The sequence below is a fragment of the Spea bombifrons genome, chromosome 9 (assembly GCF_027358695.1).
Source record: "Spea bombifrons isolate aSpeBom1 chromosome 9, aSpeBom1.2.pri, whole genome shotgun sequence".
Lineage (NCBI taxonomy): Eukaryota > Metazoa > Chordata > Amphibia > Anura > Pelobatidae > Spea > Spea bombifrons.
Genome location: NC_071095.1, coordinates 29,435,927 through 29,454,350, shown reverse-complemented (window position 1 = coordinate 29,454,350; position 18,424 = coordinate 29,435,927). Strand labels below are relative to the sequence as shown.

Genomic DNA, 18,424 nt, shown 5'->3' with positions numbered 1-18,424 from the left:
AAGAAGATCACAACATGGTGGAATTTGTCCAATTTTAACTCGGTGATACAGCGACAGAATGAAACATATTGTACCATGACGATGGCGTAACACAACTGCTGTAATGAATTTGTAACAATTTAACACAATCTAATTGGACGAGTAGCAATATCACGGTAATTATGCAGTAAATTAGAAAGCACATCCATGGCATGCAGATCTGCGGAGGAATGTTCTGCATGCCGGCTGTGTAAGAGTTAAAGACAAGTCTCCGGGGACATTTTTGGGTTTGGGTACAGAGCCCAAGATAAACCTTTTCTCTTGTCGATGGTGCAATGTTCGCCATTTGGAATTTGCTGAACTGATAGGTAGTGGGTATGTCACAAATGGACTTGCCTGTGCCCAGTCAATGTGATATCAACGATGGATTATTATTCATATAATTTATAAAGCGCAAAGATATTCCGCAGAGCTTTAAAATGGGATTATCAAAAATGGAAGATTCTATGTAAACATCAGACCAGCAGTATGCCCAGACATTATTCCAGAACCTCAAATATTTATCAAGCAAGATACTCGGTATGCAGTTTACTATTTAATCTGAATCGTCCTAAAAATATTATGGTAGTGCTAACTATAAAGAGCATGTAGGAAATGATGAGGACATGGATGAGATAGGTAGGGTTTAAGTGACTCAACAGCTATTGTTAAATCACTTTTCTTTTCTGGCTACACCCCCCAAAACATTTGGTCTTCATGTGCACTGAAAAAATGGGTCAGCTGTTGGTGAAGATGCCATAGGTTGGGTTAGCTGTTGGTGAAGATACCATTGATTAGGTTAGCTGTTGGTGAAGATGCCATAGGTTGGGTTAGCTGTTGGTGAAGATGCCATTGATTAGGTTAGCTGTTGGTGAAGATGTCATTGATTAGGTTAGCTGTTGGTGAAGAGACTGCTGGTTGGGTCAGCTGACGGTGAAAATGTCATTTGTTGGGTTAGCTGTCAGTGAAGTTGTCATTGGACAGTTGTCAGTGAAGGTGGCACCAGTTGGGGTTAGCTGTCAGTGAGGGCACGACCGGTTGGGTTAGCCGTAAGTGAAAGTGCCACCAGTTAGGTCTGCTGTGAAGGAGGGGATTCCCTGCTCGAAGCTTTCAGTCAGTGAAGGCACAATGGAACACAGTGTTACACGGCAGTTCCTCGGTAATGAAACAGTCGTCTGGCAACATAGTGGCTTGTGGTACTCTTGAGAGCACAGAAGTCAGCTGGCTGTAATTGTGTAATCTTTGCACAGTGGGCAAGCACCAAAGGCAAGACATCAGGGTGAAAGAGCTAACTTTAGATATTATGGCATAAAAAAAATCACTGCTAGACACGTCTAATATCCTCACTTACTCCTTCACTACCAGCTCGCTGATCATGGGTACAAAGAGCATAAAAGAGGCGGCTGGCTCTATAGATAGAACAAAACGAATATTGGGGATATGAAAACACTAGAGCCGTTCCAGCTTGTTTCTGCTACATGGCTTGAAGATGTCTGCGCATCGATTGGCTGTGGTATAGCAGTAAGGGGGGGGTACTGGTGGAAGCATCTGGGCAGCATCAGTGTTTAGTTATTCTGGGGACCCCTGCAAGTTGTGCTGTCCGTGGATGTGTCTTGTTACTCTAAATTGTTGTGTCTCAGACCATGTCGGTGTGAAAGTGGTTATTAACAAGCCAGTGATATGACATATACCCTGTGAATGGGTTAACTAGCTTTTAATTATGGGACCGCAGTATATGGTTTGAACAGGTTATGCCGTCTATACGCTACTGGCATTGTACTTAATGGTGTCCCCTCTCTGATCTGAAAGGGTACTGTACATGGCGGCGAGTGCTTTCCATAGAGCTGTATTGATGGAACCAGCTGCTAAAACACAAGCATTTAACTCCTGACCTTGTATGAGCCGCTGGTCCCGCGGGCCTCCTACAAAGGCTCCTGAAGCCAAAAGGGAAGAGGATTTATGCAAAGAGAAGGGAAAACCGTGTTCTGCTGTCCATGGAGGTTACATGGGTTGCTATATGTACACTGCTGAGTGGGGTATGCAAGCAATGCAGGAACTCACTGGCTTACAATATATAGTGGGGCATATAAAATTATACAATAGAATGCCACTAATGCTCGATCATAATAAAAACGAATGTAAATGGAGACAAATGTGTCTTGGTCCAAAACAACAACAAAAAAGATGGAGTCATATCATCTGTGAAGATTGCGCAATCTGCCATTGAGGGTCTATCCAGGAGAGATTTCGCCAGGGTATCATTTTTATGAAAGTGTGCATGTATGTGTCAATGGATCTCATTGAAATGTAAGATGTTCTTCACTGCATAGAAGATGGGCACCACTGGGTAATGTTGACTTTAAGTGCAAAACACAGGAATTCACCCAAAATGTACATTAATATTATGTGTATGCACTGTTATATAAAGGGGTGGCTCTCATAAATATGTCTTTTCCAGGCAGATATTTAGAAAGATTAGGGGCAGAAGACCACCTACAAGGAGGCAGGGGATTTGTGCTTCTCCAGGAGAGATCCTTCACACCCGGGGCATCGCGTGAATCGCTGGGAAATGGTGTAATATTCTGGCTACAGGATACACAAGGTGGCCACTAGAGGGATGAAGTAAACAGGGATCTGTGCTGGAAGAGGTAGACATCCCCATGCTCCTGGACCACCATAGAGCAGCATTGTGTAGAACAATTCTTGGGGGGTCATCATGTCTTGTGTTGGGGTTAACATAATTGGGGTTCATGACTTTATAACCAACAAGTAGCAATTTAATAAAGGAGAAATAATATAATAGTGAGGTATAAACCCGTAGACCATTACAATAGGAAATTAAGATGTCTTCTCCCACACATAAGGGTTTTAATACATAAATAGCTATGTGAATTATGTACTGAAGACTAACCCCCTACTTTATTCACTAATAGCACATACAAATAACAATTACAATAAGAAAAAAAACCTAAGGGGGGATAGAATCTATAGTGTAAAGCATTTTTATAAATTATATTGTATACTATTAATTTGCAATCTGGTGGAGAGGTGATAATATTTGCACTTTCAATTATATGAATATTTATTATTAATAAATATCCCTCCGTTGCTTAACACAAAGGAAAGAGCGTTCATTAATATGGGAGGGAGGTTTTAGACAGGTGTCTTACAACGCTTAGTCTTGTCCGCTCCCATTCTTGCTGCTTCTCTGGTGGATAATGCTGTGTTTTATATGCAAACAAGTTATTTATTGTATCCTTGATGTGAATGCATAAGGTGAGTCAGGAGGCATGGTGGTTATGGCATTCAGAGTAGAATCCCAATAATAGACATTTCGCAGATTTGTGCTTCTTGGGATTTCATAGAATTTAAACAAAAATCCTTGAACCTCCAAGGTTCCAAACTATCTCAACTATGAGCTATAACAAGCAAAATGGATATAGTCCGATTGTTGGAAGAGAAGATGGAGCCTTTAGTCAAATGACATATCTTTATGCCAACGTACAAAGAGAGGTAGGGTCACATAAGCTTTTAGGACTTTAGCAGTCACTTCTTCAGATGGAAACCATCTTACGTGGCCCTTTTACTGGTTGCCCTGACATTTTTGAGTTTTTCTGCTAATTATGATTTTTTTGTTTGTAAGACGTAACTAAGCTCTGTGGATTTAAGTCAATCATATGGACTTAAGCCCAGTGCGGAGTTCATTGTATATGTCCTTCTATAGCCATCTACTTATCTATATTGATATAAATATATATATGTATATAACATATAGGTCCAGGACCTGTTGAGATGTCAACTAATCTGCTCCACCTTGCACACAGGTCTCGCCTGCTCTGACCGCGTGTGGATTTAATAGCCGTGCAACACGGAAAAATTAAGTAATTTTAATTATGCCTCCAAGTTATTTACTGCAATTAAGACCATTTATCATATGCAAATTAGTGCAAACGGGTCTCATTAGTTAGTAAATTACTCAATATGAGCCGAACAATGTAGCACTCCAGTTTGTAATGAAAAATCCCTGTAGAGGCGAGCAGGATCAATTAAGCTAATTTGCATATGCAAATATATTCACTTTTGCCATTTTTCTATCTTTAGTTCGGTGATTTGGGATGATTTTCCCTTCCAGGTGCTATTTTGTTCTGCAAATCAGCCCCCGCTGCGAGGATCTTGTGGAGGCCTGCGGGGTCCAGCGCAAGCAAGCGGTGCGCGAAGCAGTGAGAAGAGCCCATGTGGGAGACTCCCCACAATAATACTTGTGGGTGCAGACCCCCCGTCAAGAATAAGCGGAGGCTTCCTCTAAAACAGCTTGGCTCAATCGTATTAAAACCCAGAGGAAGCAAAAAGAGTGATGGGGTGAAGAAGGTGATGGTGGTGTGCAGAAGCGTAAGAGATATAACTGGCTCTGCGTCTCTACATAACAATGGCTCCATCTGACCCCATGGGGGTTTATTCACTAAAACAGGGGTTTGTATTATTAGTTTCAGTTCACTAAAAACAGCATCTATTCCTATAAGACCCTGATTATGCATATGGTTTAGTTACTCAAATGGGGTCATTATTTATCTGGTAGAAAAAAATATTAACATTGGCCTGTCTGAAATGAAAAGTTTGGCCCGTGAACAATTATAGAAAGACCCGCTTGTGTTTTAACAAGGATAATTTTCCTCTAGGGCTTCATGTTTAAGCATATGCAGCCTGACAGGACTGGGTGCAAGGACATTCTGCGGTATGTGTACCCCCCCTGCCCTCCCCAGCTCACGGCCGCCTGCGGGACTTTATCAATCACAGGCAGATGCCTGGTTTAAATGTCAGTGCTGGGACTGCAGCCATCCATTCATCTATCCATTGATCAGACATGTCGGAGAAAGAGCAGCACAGAATTAACCCACTCACTAAGCCGCACCGTTGACAATTATCATATAGCTCCACGAGGAACACTGCAGACCGGGGTGTAAATTATCAGGGAGACCTGGACCTAGCGAGCAGATAAAGCATGGAGAGCCAGCACTGACCATTACTACCATTCCTTGAGAATGTTACGCCGTGAAATAAAAGGTTAACTACTCAGTTGGCAAAGTTCTAAACCACCCTGGCCAGAAGAGCATAGATTCATTTGAAAGCCCACATTATTCATATAGGAACCTGTTAATTTACCAACCCAATAATTCTACGTAGAGATCTTTAAGCTACTCAACGCTTAAAAGTGACAGTCACATCCAAATTGTGGATAGCGCATGGAGTAGTAGGAACCCAAGACACCTAATATGTTGCCGCTTCCAATCTAAGTTAAACTTGAAGGGCATGGGTTTTAAAGGAGGAGAAAAAGGTGTTTTGGAGGAGAAGGATGGTGACATCACATTTATGTAGATAATTTGCCTAATAATAAAAGAGAAGAGCTAAGAGCTATGTACTTAAAGCAAGAAAAAAAATACTGCTGTGTAAATTGTTGGCGCTATATAAATAAAAGATAATAATAAAAATAATAATAATAATAAAGGGTGACCCTGCCATGTCCTACTTGGTATAGGGAATCTTTCCCATAAACAGCTGCTCAGGAATTAGCATATGGATCACCTAAAGATAGGTCTATTAAAACCAAAGGAAGATGGGGTTTTCAATATACTCTGCAAAAGAACAGGTCTGTCCACAGCCATTTTAGTAAGTGCTGTGTGCCCGGGTGAAACCCACCTGATCTGGGTAATCGGTACAGTTAATTAGATAAATTGGGTACCACTCCGTGGCTAAGATTTAAACAGCTTACTATTAGAATAGATCAAGTAACTAGTACTATAGCTATTGCAATACACAGGATCGTTGTTATCTTTAGGGAGAGACATCACTGAACCTTGCAACATTTTAGAAGGTGAGGCCGTTTCAGAAAGGGAACGGGGTAAATAAATGTGTAAGATGGGGCGACAATGTTTCTTTCAGGGTTTCTTTTGTAATATTGGAGAACATCAAATTCTTTTTTTTTTTTTTAACTCATTTTAGATAATTTCAGTTCCAATGGGAGCCCAAAGGACGTTCAAGTTCTGACCGGAACACGGTGAAGGTAAATTGTGGCATAAGGGTAAGGGCAGCACTTTAGTCCCATCATAGAGAAAGGTATAACATTTTACAGTCATTGCTGCATTTTGTGTTTGAAAACTTGATTTTAGATATATACGGTGGGAAACTCTCAGACGGACAACATGAAGCCTTCCCAAAAAAACATTTCTTTAATGAGTCTTAACGAGTTCGTAAAGTATCTTGGAAAAATATATTTATTCCCCCTCTACCTGAAATAATGAATTTGTTTTAATTTTAATACATTTAAAACATTGGCATTCTTTTAAGAGCCCAAACGAAATGATACCTTTAATAAAACATTTTCACTATTACTTTCACATAACCCACCCGTGCGCCTCTTCCGGGCTGCTTAGTTGGCATGTGGTTCCATTTTTGAGACTTGATTGGACATTTTTGCAAAAATCAACATTGGGGAAGACTGAACATTTTCTTTGAGACGGTTCACTTAAAATTGATGCTATGAAAAGTGCTATCATCTAGACTATTGCATATTACCATTTTCTGTTCAAAACTAAATTCACATTCAGCCGATGTCCATCTTACTTTAAAGCTTCTTAACGTAAAAATAGACAAAGATATGCATAGATAAAACTGACTCTAATAGATTGCAAGCTCATAAGGACAGGTCCCTCTTTTCCTTCAGCACCAGCGTGTCTTAATGTGTATTAATGTTTTTGTCCACTTTGTAGATTGTCAAGTTAATCTTATCATGTTTGGGTTGTCGATTTTCTCTCCCCTATTGTAATACCTATACGCAATTTGAGAGCACTTTTCTAATTCGTGACGCAGGTTTCTTTTTTTGAACCTCTGCTATGAAACAATACGTCCTATCTAAATAAAAAATATAAAACCCCAATAGCCTTTCCTTCCCTTCCTTCCAGCACATATGTTTCTTAATAGAAGGACTAAACTCTTTATAAGGCCGATGACATGTGCCCCAAAAGTATTTCTGTCGGATCCCACGCATTTCACCCACTTCCAGTTTGTTCCATAACATACCTGAGAGCTATCTGGGTTTGACACAGGTTCTCCGGGAGAAGCCCTGCTTCCTCAGAATGTTTGATCAGATTTTTTTTTTGCTTTGGGCAAAAGGAACCCACCCACTTCCCTCCCACTCCCCTCCCTATCACACCCAGTTCCCTCCCACTCCCCTCCCTATCACACCCAGTTCCCTCCCACTCCTCATCTACTAAAGGTTTTTGGGGCTAGCCCTGCCCCTATAGGCCACTCCTCCTAAAAAGGGAGAGCTCTGGGTATCCGAAACTGGGAAGCGCCCAACGTATGTCCCTGACTACAGCATCTTTTTTACATCCTAGGGTCTCTCGTAATGCTTGCATGGCACATTTTACAATTCACTGTAACGCGCTGTAAACAAGCGCGGGATCCATGTTTTTAGAGGACTTTGTGGACAAAAATAAGAAAAGGGTATCACAACTAATAGAACCCAGACCTATTTTTTCCCCCCTAAGGGCGAATTGTTCATTTCAGTAAAACAAATACATCGATAGGAATGAAATTAGCTGCTTTCTTCTGCTTAAAAATTAAATTAATAATAGAAAACAAGATTGCGGCAGAGGAGATCAAATAATTTAAGTCCAAGGATATTTAAAAAGTTACCTCCTCTGAATTAGCCTTTTTTGGTCATTCATCCCCTAAAAACCTTAATAGGTTAAATATGAAACATAATAATTCCTACATATAGCCTGTCTTCATAATGGGCCAGGTTTGGAGGCTATCCCGGGCTGGGCATTTGTGGAAATCCCACTTGTGTTTACAGACAGTAGAGATCAGATATTTCCTCGGGCAAAGAATTAAGCACATTTCCTTACCTGAAGGATGTGGCTTCCAAGATGAGATTCAAAGATGTCAATGGCCAAAGAGCTGGGACTTCGCCTCCTTTGAGACCCTATAACTAAAGCGAGAACTTTGTGAGCCATGGAACATACAGAGACAAATTATACAGACGGCATTATGCAATATGACAAATTGTATTCAAATTCTATACGCTATATTCTATATTCTATATGAAAATAATTGCTGTTTTCCGTTTATCTTTGTCTATTCAATTGGGGCGGAACCAAAAAGTGGGTACAATGGGTTTCCTAACAATAAAAAATATATTAAAAATAAAGCACACAGCATTAAATAATGTATGCAAAACAGAATCAACCTCATACTGAATGGTATTGTTTCATATAACCCTCCATGCGTATCAATTATGCTATGTTAGTCAAATAAGACTATGGGGTTTATTCATTAAACAGAGAGTTTATGGAAGAAGAGTTTATGGAAGAGTTGTGGTCTGACTTCATTGTTGATCAGGAAGGGCCAACACAAGCAAGTTTCTCCAGAATGGCTGAGACATACCTGTATAATTTAATATGAAATGACACTAAAAAAAATAGGTGAGAGGCGCAGACTGTGCCACCAGGACAGAGAAGCAGACCGTGCTACTGGTATACCCAGGAGAGAAGGACAGGCTTTGCTGCAAGTGTACTCAGCAGCTAGGATGTAGGCTGTGGCAGAAATACCCATAAGAGAGAAGCAGACGGTGCCGCCGTGTACCCAGGAATATACCTCTATGTGCTTGCGTGTCTATGTGTCATACAGAGAAGGGAGAGGGGCACTGGGCAGTACAGACTGTAAATGTCTCAGTTTCAGGGACTGAAGGGAGAATTTCACGGCAGATGGGTGGCATTCACGGCTATCAGCACCGATTTGTACATCAGAAGCCAGTCTTTCCTGCTGGTGGATACACTAATGCTCATGGATTTAATGAGTTCTTCTGTTCAAAATCTCATTTGCATCTGCTGGCTGGTATCACCTGCAGGTCATCTCTCCAGGTCTGCATTATTCTGTGCAGCATGTGGTTTTCTTCACATGAAGAACCCACATTTTCAGTGCTCATATTTGGGTATTATCTGGGAAAGAGGGTTGTACATAAAGTGATACAAAATAAAATACATGCCAGTATGGGCATACAAGGCATAACCCTTATTTCAAATAGGGCAAAGTTTCCACTGCACTCTAGGAATTGTAGTCGGGGACACGGAGGTAATGAGACGAGGTACATGCCAGTCAGCTCCAGATTTTCAGGCGCAGTCCTGCTGAGCTTTTGTGGGCCGTGTTGATCACAGGGGGTGCTTGGGTAGATCAGATGATTTTCACTGACAGACCCATTGAGCTATAGAAATGATTCAGACCTCAATCTCATCTCAAGGTGGATGGAAACATAATGTTCTGCCACAAGCCCTGACTCTGGTCACGTCCTTCTTTGGCTCTCAGCAATGTTGAGAGGTACATGGACATTTTACGGTTGGGTCTAAGTATGGGTTAACTCCACTAAAGTTGAATCCCCTTGAACGTTAACACTCCCAAAACAAATTGCATATTTACTAAAATGCGAGTGCTAATGCAAGATGGCTCTAGTAAAATTTGGGCGAGTTGGGCTTTCATAAACTGGGGAAACTAGATTCTTTGGTCCAATATTTCACTTGACTCTTGTTTTAAAGATGTAGCAGTGGAGCTGGACAGAGGACGTTGGATGCCAAAACAGGGGCTAACCTTCCTAATTAGACAAGCACCGACTTTGATTTGTGTGGATGTTTGTATGTTCATTGAACCATCTGTAAATTAGTTTAGCAGCTTTGAAAATATATTAAAAAACACATTAATGGTATGGTGAAGAATACTTTCTATCCACCTGTCTCTCTCTTTCAAGGAACCAACTCCCAATTGCAGTGTCACAGATGTCATCTGTTCTATCCTTATTTGCGTGTTTTGGCATGAAGTGTTTCGATGTGTAGATTTAAATGGCATAGGTTGTTAAGCGACATGAGCCAAACATGAAAATCCAGAACTTTTAATGCTGCCTTTGGCCAGTAAATAGTTATTCCCAGGCTCAGACCTATAGAGGCATTCCTGAGAAATCATCGATCATGGCGTGGACCTTTGCAGCCTCAGTAGTGCAATAATTCAATACCTATGGACTCTGGGAGAAGCTATGCTGGAGCTTTGGGTCTGGGAATTAACAAGACGGGCAGCTAACTTCATATTACAATTAATTCAAAATGACACCTGAGTGCCACAGCGCCAAGTCCTGATTAACGAGTTGTAATTAACCTGTGCTTTGTGAGATACTGAAATTAGAATTAATCCATTAAAACATTTTTTTTTTGTTTTATTTTTTTATGAGAAAACTAGAAGAAAGAAACATAGATATTGATGGCAGATTACCATTTGGCTCATCTAGTCTGCCCATTTTTTCTGCTGTTAAGACTCTTAGCCATGTTCCTATCCCATGCATGTTTACATTCCCTTACTTTAATAACCTCCATTAATTCTAATGGGGGGCTGTTCCACACACACATCCAATATACACCATGCCAGCACAACCTAATACGCAAGAATGATGTTATTCTGAAATAGAGCCTTCTACTTAGAACTACTTCTTGGAGCATGCAAGCTGTTGTTTCACCTGCTCCACTGAGCTTAACACTTTCACTCTCTCACACTTTCTGAATGTCTCCCTATTTTACGTGACGACCACAGCCGCTTTTGTGTCTCGCAGGATCGGGGAGAAGATATCACCGGAAGCTGCGCCATTTTGCCCTAAGATAACCTCGTGTGAACTTCCTCCAAAATGGCGGAGCTTCTGGTGACGTCATCTCCCCCAATCGGAGAATCAGGGAGACGACATCACCAGAAGCTCAACCATTTTGGAGGAAGTTCGTCAGGAGGTTATGCCCGTGGAGATGCGGGCAAAGAGAGAGGAAAGAATAGAGAAAAAAGAAGATAGAAGAGAGAGGAGAAAAGGAGAAGACAGAAGAAAACAGAAGTAAATGCGGAACAGGAAGATACAAGACACAGAAGCAAACCCGAGAAAGATAGAAGCAGAAGTGGTCGGTAGAGAACACAATGAGGAAGAGCATGAGAGAGAGTGAACTCAAATGAAAGTTTGAGAGTGTGAGCAAGAGTAAACGTGGGTGTTAGACAACTAATTTCGTTTCAAAATGCACCCCCATTTTCGTCCAAAAACGAACAGGCAGGAAACGGAATTCGTTGACCCACAAAAGAACGGAAATATTTGTCCAAATGTCTACTTTTAAAAATAAATTCCACTTTAGGAAAATCATTTTTAGTGCCGCTCAATGATGAGACCCTTCCCAGGAAATAATTCTTCAATCATGTAAAATGTTCTCACTCATAATTTTCAAGGGAACATTTGTCACGTGACTGAAAGCAAGTTGTTGTTATAGAAACTGAAAAAGCTCCTTAAAAGTTTCTTTTATTTTGATGTGATTAACCCTTGAGATGAATGAACCAAATAACATATCTGCTAAGATTTGTTTGTTAGCACGATAGAGACTACAATTAATGTACAGGAACAGCAATTTTAAGGACCAGGTTGTCAGGGTCACTTAAAGGTTTAAGGTCACAATGGATAGGATGTGTTTTATAGAATTTAGTTACAAAATATATAGCGATTCTACAACAACGGATTACCCTTAGGATTTACCTCCCTCCTGTACTGTCCTCTGCCCTTGTAACTGCCACCTTGGTCCCTAAATACCAGCTACAGCCACTGGTAGACCATGGGCATCCACTTCATATGCAAATGCCATCTGATCTATGCAGATCGGATGCATTATATGCAAATGAGAACAATTCAAATGTAAATTGTCCGCCCTGAAGCATGTTGACTGTTCACGCTCTTGTGTGTGTATATCTCTGGGTGCGTATAATTGTTTGACACTGACAACAAGACAACAGATAACAATATTTTGGGTTATACTTTCCCCAACGACATTTATAAGTAAGATTTTAAGATTTGAACTTTCTCAAACTGATCAATATTCTTACAGGGCAATCGCTAAGTTAAGAAACATCACCAAACTTCTGCTACACAAAATAAACATGCTTACATTCATTAATTTTATTATAGCGGCATGATACATAAACAATTGTGCATGCATCGCAAACCTCCCAAGGGTCCCAGTTTCCACAGGACACTCCAGACTTTTTAGACACCTAAATCATTAGAGGGTTAACTCAATTGAATCTGAAACGTTCAAGGGTAAAGTATTGTGAATTTTCTTTATTTACGCAAAAATAAAAACACATATGTATGCTGTTCCACATACTTTTTTTTCCATTTTGATGTATTTCGAGAACATTTCAGAAGGGCCTCTTTATCCTGTCTGTCTGTACCGCTCAGCATTCCCACCTCTGACATCACAGAAGGGGCATTACCTTTAAGGTTTTCTAGTTCAAATGGACCTCACTCACACCTATCGCACTTCACTCACATCACACCTATCACACGAAACACCTCACACCTATCACACGAAACACCTCACACCTATAACACATGACTTCCATCACACTCACTCCTCATCACTGTGTACTATCACATAAAACGACTCACTCCATCGCTCAAAACACCTCTCACCTATCACACATCACTCCCATTACATCTCTCACTCAGTCACACTCACTCCTCATTACTGTGTACTAGGATCTGTAAAGCTTTGCTTTTCCACATGTATGAGCATTAAATGGCAGGTGGAACTCTGATTCTAGGCAACTGTGGTATTTTAGCTGTGGTATTTCTAACTATAGAAGAATGCACATTAAAGTATTCTGTGAGAACTTTACATATGTGTACTAGGGCCTAAATAGACCCCTGCACGCAGTGTTCACTAAAACCAGAGCAGGGGCTCACTGGAGGTACCTACTGCCTGAGTCTATACTGTCAATCTGTCTCTGAGGCCTGCTGGACGTAGTCATTCTGCAGGCACAGCGGTCCTCTTTCTGGGGGCCGGCACGTTGTGCATGAGGATGCCCTCGTGCTGGTGGAGGGGGGGGGGATCACCATGGCAAAATACACCCTCCCCAATTGTTGCTCGTCTCTGGCAGGGTGGGATTTCTCTAACACTGCCTTATCAGGCTACGAACCCCCACTGAGGATTTCCTCCGCATGAGGCATTACTCCATGAATGGGTGCATGTTTGAATCTCAAAGTTACTAAGCAACTTGTTCTCTCCACACAGTGCACCATAGCCAAGTATCTTAGACACAAGGAAAGGAATTTGGTGTCGTCACTCAAAATACATGAGGCCAGTTTAACCCTTGAATCCTGGAAAGCATTTTTTGGGGGGTAATAAATTCAACACTCATCCAGACAAAGAGCCTGAGCATTAAATGCTGTGCAAGCTTAAAGAACTAACATGCCACGAATACAGAATACAAGCCTTTTATGTTGAGTATGTTTGTTTATTTATTTAGCTGGCAAGGGGGTAAATGGCTTTAAAGCCAGCCTAAACCCACAGCATGATGCAGCCAAAAAGATGTCGATAAGATTATTATGTGTAATTTTAACCTATACAGTTATATGTCGATTAAATAGATGTAAAAAATAAATAAATAAATAAATAGAAGATGTTACGATCACAATCAACCAGGGGGAAACAAAATCAGGCTTCCATCAATGACCAGCACATGGCGTGCTATCACGTAGATCGCAAGGTTTCGGTGCTCACACCGTATGGAATGCAAAGCGATAGAGAAGCCTCCGGTGGAAACGTCCGTGACACCTGAACGTTGAGGATGGAGCTGCTCAAATCCAGTTGAGTGAGCAGACAGCAGCACCTTGCAACTCCCCTTGTCTGAGTTTTTGAAGCGTGACCTGCAGCCCGGGTTGGCTTCCAACATATACAAACTGCAGCGTACGCTACGGCTCTGATCTGAGAGAAACACAGAGCCCACACCTGACTGCTCCCCTCACTTGTCATGTAAGAGTGTCCACAGAGAACAAGGCTGACAGGCGCACTCCAGAACAATGGCACATAGAGGGTTATTTATATATAAAAAAAACGTTCATAAGCAACATAGCAGCCAATGGGACATTAACGCTGATGAGAACCATTCCATAGGTTGATATGGTGATAAAATCACGTTTAAAACTTTGTATCAGAATAACTTTTTATATATATAACCCTTATGTAGTCAGTACAGAATGTGTTATATACAATGTTGCTTAGGCAGACACTAAACTTATTATGTTTTTTAAAGAATAATAACATAGGAAGAAAAGAAGTAAAAGGAATTACGTTAAAGGTAATAGTTGTCTTAAATGATCAATGAGGAGCAATAATAATAATGGTGGTGGTTGGAGTGGTAGTAGTGGTGATGGTAGCAGCACAAGAAGCAGACGATGGCTCTCCTTCAAATGTAGGGTTAGTACTGGTGCTAGGTCGGTCAAGAGATGTTTTAGTATTGCCCTTTTCTTCTCTTCTTATACTTCTTTTGTAATATGAGAAGGTTTAGCCGACTATGCATTAAAAGTGAAGAAACCAGCATACATCAGGGTCCTGACTTCCTACAGCATTACAGAGATGGGGTGAATTGTCTAAGACAAGCAGAATTTTGAAAATGTTCACAGGAAACTATCACTTGCGAATGCAGGGGCAAACACATGTAAATTGAGTGAGGGAATGAGTCTAGGTGAGCAACTAATTTGTCCCTAAATTCCATTGGTTTTTTGTTTTTTTTCCCCATGAGTCCATATCTACGTTTGTTGGCGCTGCGTACATTGGGGTCTATCTGTATATCTGGAGTCAACAACATTACCTCAAGAGGTGCACATACTACAGCATTAGACACTCTGGTCTAGATTATGATGCTGGGCTCTATCCACATCCCAACCAAAGTTTACTGTGTGACATTGTTTAATATTGGTACCGTTACACGCTTCCTCCCAGGTAGTCCTGCCACAAGGTCGGTACAAACAGCCAAATAGGTGTATACAAAGAAGGCCAGTACGCTATCCCTTTTTGTTGCCATTTTGGAAGGCGAGAGGTTAAAAAGAATCAGCTGCAGACACACATTCATGACGTACGTAGGTGGTGCGAGCTAGGTCCTATGGATGTGCCTGTTCGGAGGGCACTTCTCATGTGTTGCTGCAGTGCGAGCAGAGGGAGGGGTGAGCATGAATTACACAGAGAGGGCGAAGGGAATCGGCAACAACCTGCGGCTGGTGTTCCATCCTGCCGAACAAGACGATAACTCATCCAGGCAGAAAAATATCAGCGCCGTGGGAATACGAGCGCTGCCTGAGTGTAATTACAGAGTAACCTGCACTTGAGAATGGCACGCAGATTCGTTCACACGCAGGAGACTATACAGGCAGGCCTGGGTCACAAAGGGTTAGCTAAAGCCACCACATTCCTACAGTGAGCATCTGGACGGTCGCCACTGCATGTCATTCAATGTGATGTGTCTCTGTACTGTCTTCGATGACTCTATTTGTTTTGTGGCTGCCCTGCAATCTGTATTCTCTGATATGGTGTTTTGTCCCTGTGTTGTCTGTCAATATATTCCATGCCTGCTGTCACCAAGCTGTGTGGGTCACATCTGGTCAGCAGACACGTCCTTTCACCTCCCATGCTGTGTGTCTTCTGGTAATCCACTGGCTTGGTCACTGCTTGTTGTCCATTCTGTTTGCTGCTCTACGTTTTATCAGTCCCTTTGTCCCCCGTAGACTATATGTTCGCTCTGTGTTCTCCCTGTGTGATCAATTCTAGAATGAATACTAAGTCACTGTGCTCTCTCCATGTCAGTGTACTCAAGCAGATAGCATGCAATTGATCTCCCTGCTAGTACGTACCCCCTGCTTTGCCTGCTGGTATACTCTCCCTGTTAGCCTTCTGTACCCCACTTACTGTTGATGTGCTCTATGCTGTATGAGCATTGTATGCCCTGTCACTCTCCAAGGTCTTGATTATCTGCTGATGTTGTCTGTAAATTCTCACTATTCTATATTCTCCATCATTTATTATAATAATAGCATTATTATATAGGGCTCTGCACCCACCACTGTCAATTCTAACGGCAGACACAAACCTACATACCTGTGAATGATGGTTTAGGATCATGTCGGACTATGCAGATCTACACGTGAGACTATATTCCAGTTTCTTCTCTTGTTTGGTGACATCCGCTATCTGTTTACTCCCCTATGTGTGGCTAACCCCAACCTTTTTGCAAAGCCAACCTACCCAGGGAACATGTAATGTCACATAAGCTTTGGGAACCTCAGAGATCTCTTGCTCAGATTTTCCTCATATGCCATAGGCAATCAAACCATATCACTCAGTGAGTAAACAACAACAAATTTCTCTGTAATGAGAAACCATATAAAAGGCATAGGTCCAGATGCCATGTGTCCCTTAGGAGCAGCCATAGAAAGAAAAACCTCAAATAAAAGCTTCTTTTCCCTCTGGGCTTCTGATCACATATCGGCCACCGACACAAACATAAATATAAATTTCACAGAAAATAACCTGCTTTACTCCAACTACCTGAGCGATAAAAATTAATGAACTTCAACGCTCCCCCAACCTGTGCTCCAAATGGCTCTATATCCCTGCCTGCCCGGGATCAGCTGAGTGATTCCACCGCGCCGCACGCAATTCATCTCTCTGCTAGGACAATTTTAATTTAAATGCAATTAGAGGCCGGGAATGAACATTATGCATTAGATAAAGCAAGAACATGCAGACTATCATAAATACCATTCCGACAAAAAGAAAAAAAATTAATTACAGAGCATTAGGGCAGAAGTCAGGGTTTCTTTAGTGTGTTCCAATAAATGTTAAATGCTTTTTAAACAGGTCTGCATGTGAATATTATATATTTCTATATATATATATATATATAAATATTATATATATATACACAATATATATATACACACCGACAGCTAAGAAGACTCAAATATACCTATATATTGACAGAAATTATATAGAAACAATATCCTTGTTACCCTCTAAGTGGGTGACTTCCGCTTACAGGTGTTAATAAACACACTTTTCATACACTGGTAGTATATGAGTCATTTATAAATGTATATGATGTCTAATCCGGACTATGACAATAAATCCCCCACATCCCATCCTTACACCTGTGCTGCATTCTTTTCTATATTTCCCAGCTATAACAGGAAGCCAAGCCCCAAACACGCACGTCACGCTGACCGCTCCTGGCCGTCTTCCTCATTAAGATTCACGGAGTTCATCCATCTGTGGAGGACATTTGCATTTTGCCTTTTAAGAGACTCTGATTAAAATGTTGGTGCCCTTTCAGCTTAATTAGTTGTGCCAATTATCCTGACACCTTAACCCTAACGCACTGCCATCCAATCAAGCACAAAGAAACAGATTATGGCACCGCCATTCAAACATACATCCTTAATGAAAGGGAGCGTCTCGGAGCAGACTTGCAGTGGAGGGCCCAGGAGCACGCACCACATAAGTTCTTCACCCGATACACCTGCCGAGGTGTGGGAAATCAGGGGCTTTGATGATACCCATAGTGTGGAGGCTCAGGTAGAGGGATATATATATATAGCCAGGTCAGGTATGCAGGACAGGTAGTTAGCCAAAGCTTGGTACACTAAACGAGTGCTCAGATGTAGCCAAGGATGGTACACAGAGCAGCTAGTCAGTATAGCCAAATTCAGTACACAGATCAGGTCAGCAAAGTCCAAAACCACAAGGCAGAGAGTAGTCAAACATGCCAGGGTTCAAACATGAACAGATTCACTAACTACACACAAAAGGACCACACTAGAGTCCATCAGAATAGCAGTTCCAGGTTTTTAAATCTGGCGCCGAGCCGGCCTCACCCCTAAGTTGTGCATCATGGACACAACCCTATCGCGCATCACAGAGGTTCCTGAAGCTTGAAAGGAAAGCACAGAAGACGGACATCAGGTAGGTGCAGGCTGTACGGAGACCTCCCGCCGGCAAGCTACCACTTGGCTGCTGTCCCAATGCGTTACAGAGTGTACAATAAACATGTTAGCAGAAGCATAGCCCCAAGATATGGGCCACATCCCTGTCTGCTTTTCCTCCCCTGACATCACTCTTTTCTACGTGTGCAGAATGTTTGCAGGGTATAAGTATAAGACCATATCTGGTAACCTGCCAGGGTTGGTTGCCCAGATCTCCCCTTCTAGTAGGCTTGTGGCTGCTATAAAGGGGCATGAATAATCATGTAGAGGGCCCAGTTACACTGTAAAGACAATGTGGTACTGGTTGAATGTATGCAGAAGGGGACAAAACTGGAGTGGGGAGTGTGACCAGCTTGGAGGTTGAAGAGACTTTGGAAAGCAGCACAAGTTCCCAGGTGGTATCACACGGTTCTACTCTGTGAATCCATCGGAAATGATCTACACTGTCTGGAGGGCAAAATGTCCCACTTGGTCGTGAAGTAGAACCATAGTGTATTCTGCCTTTTGTTTTCATACAATGAAGTGTCTTTCTTCAGC

At 41.7% G+C, this 18,424-nt stretch overlaps 1 protein-coding gene across 3 annotated transcripts in view; it reads right to left on the bottom strand.

Annotated features, from left to right (window-relative positions):
* Window positions 1-18,424, bottom strand: part of NPAS3 (neuronal PAS domain protein 3) — a 181,502-nt gene that overhangs the window by 55,279 nt on the left and 107,799 nt on the right. For all 3 annotated transcript variants that reach the window (XM_053475224.1, XM_053475226.1, XM_053475225.1), the window contains exon 4: window positions 7,923-8,005. In XM_053475224.1, coding sequence (XP_053331199.1) covers window positions 7,923-8,005 — 83 coding nt within the window. The remainder of the gene's footprint in view (window positions 1-7,922; window positions 8,006-18,424) is intronic.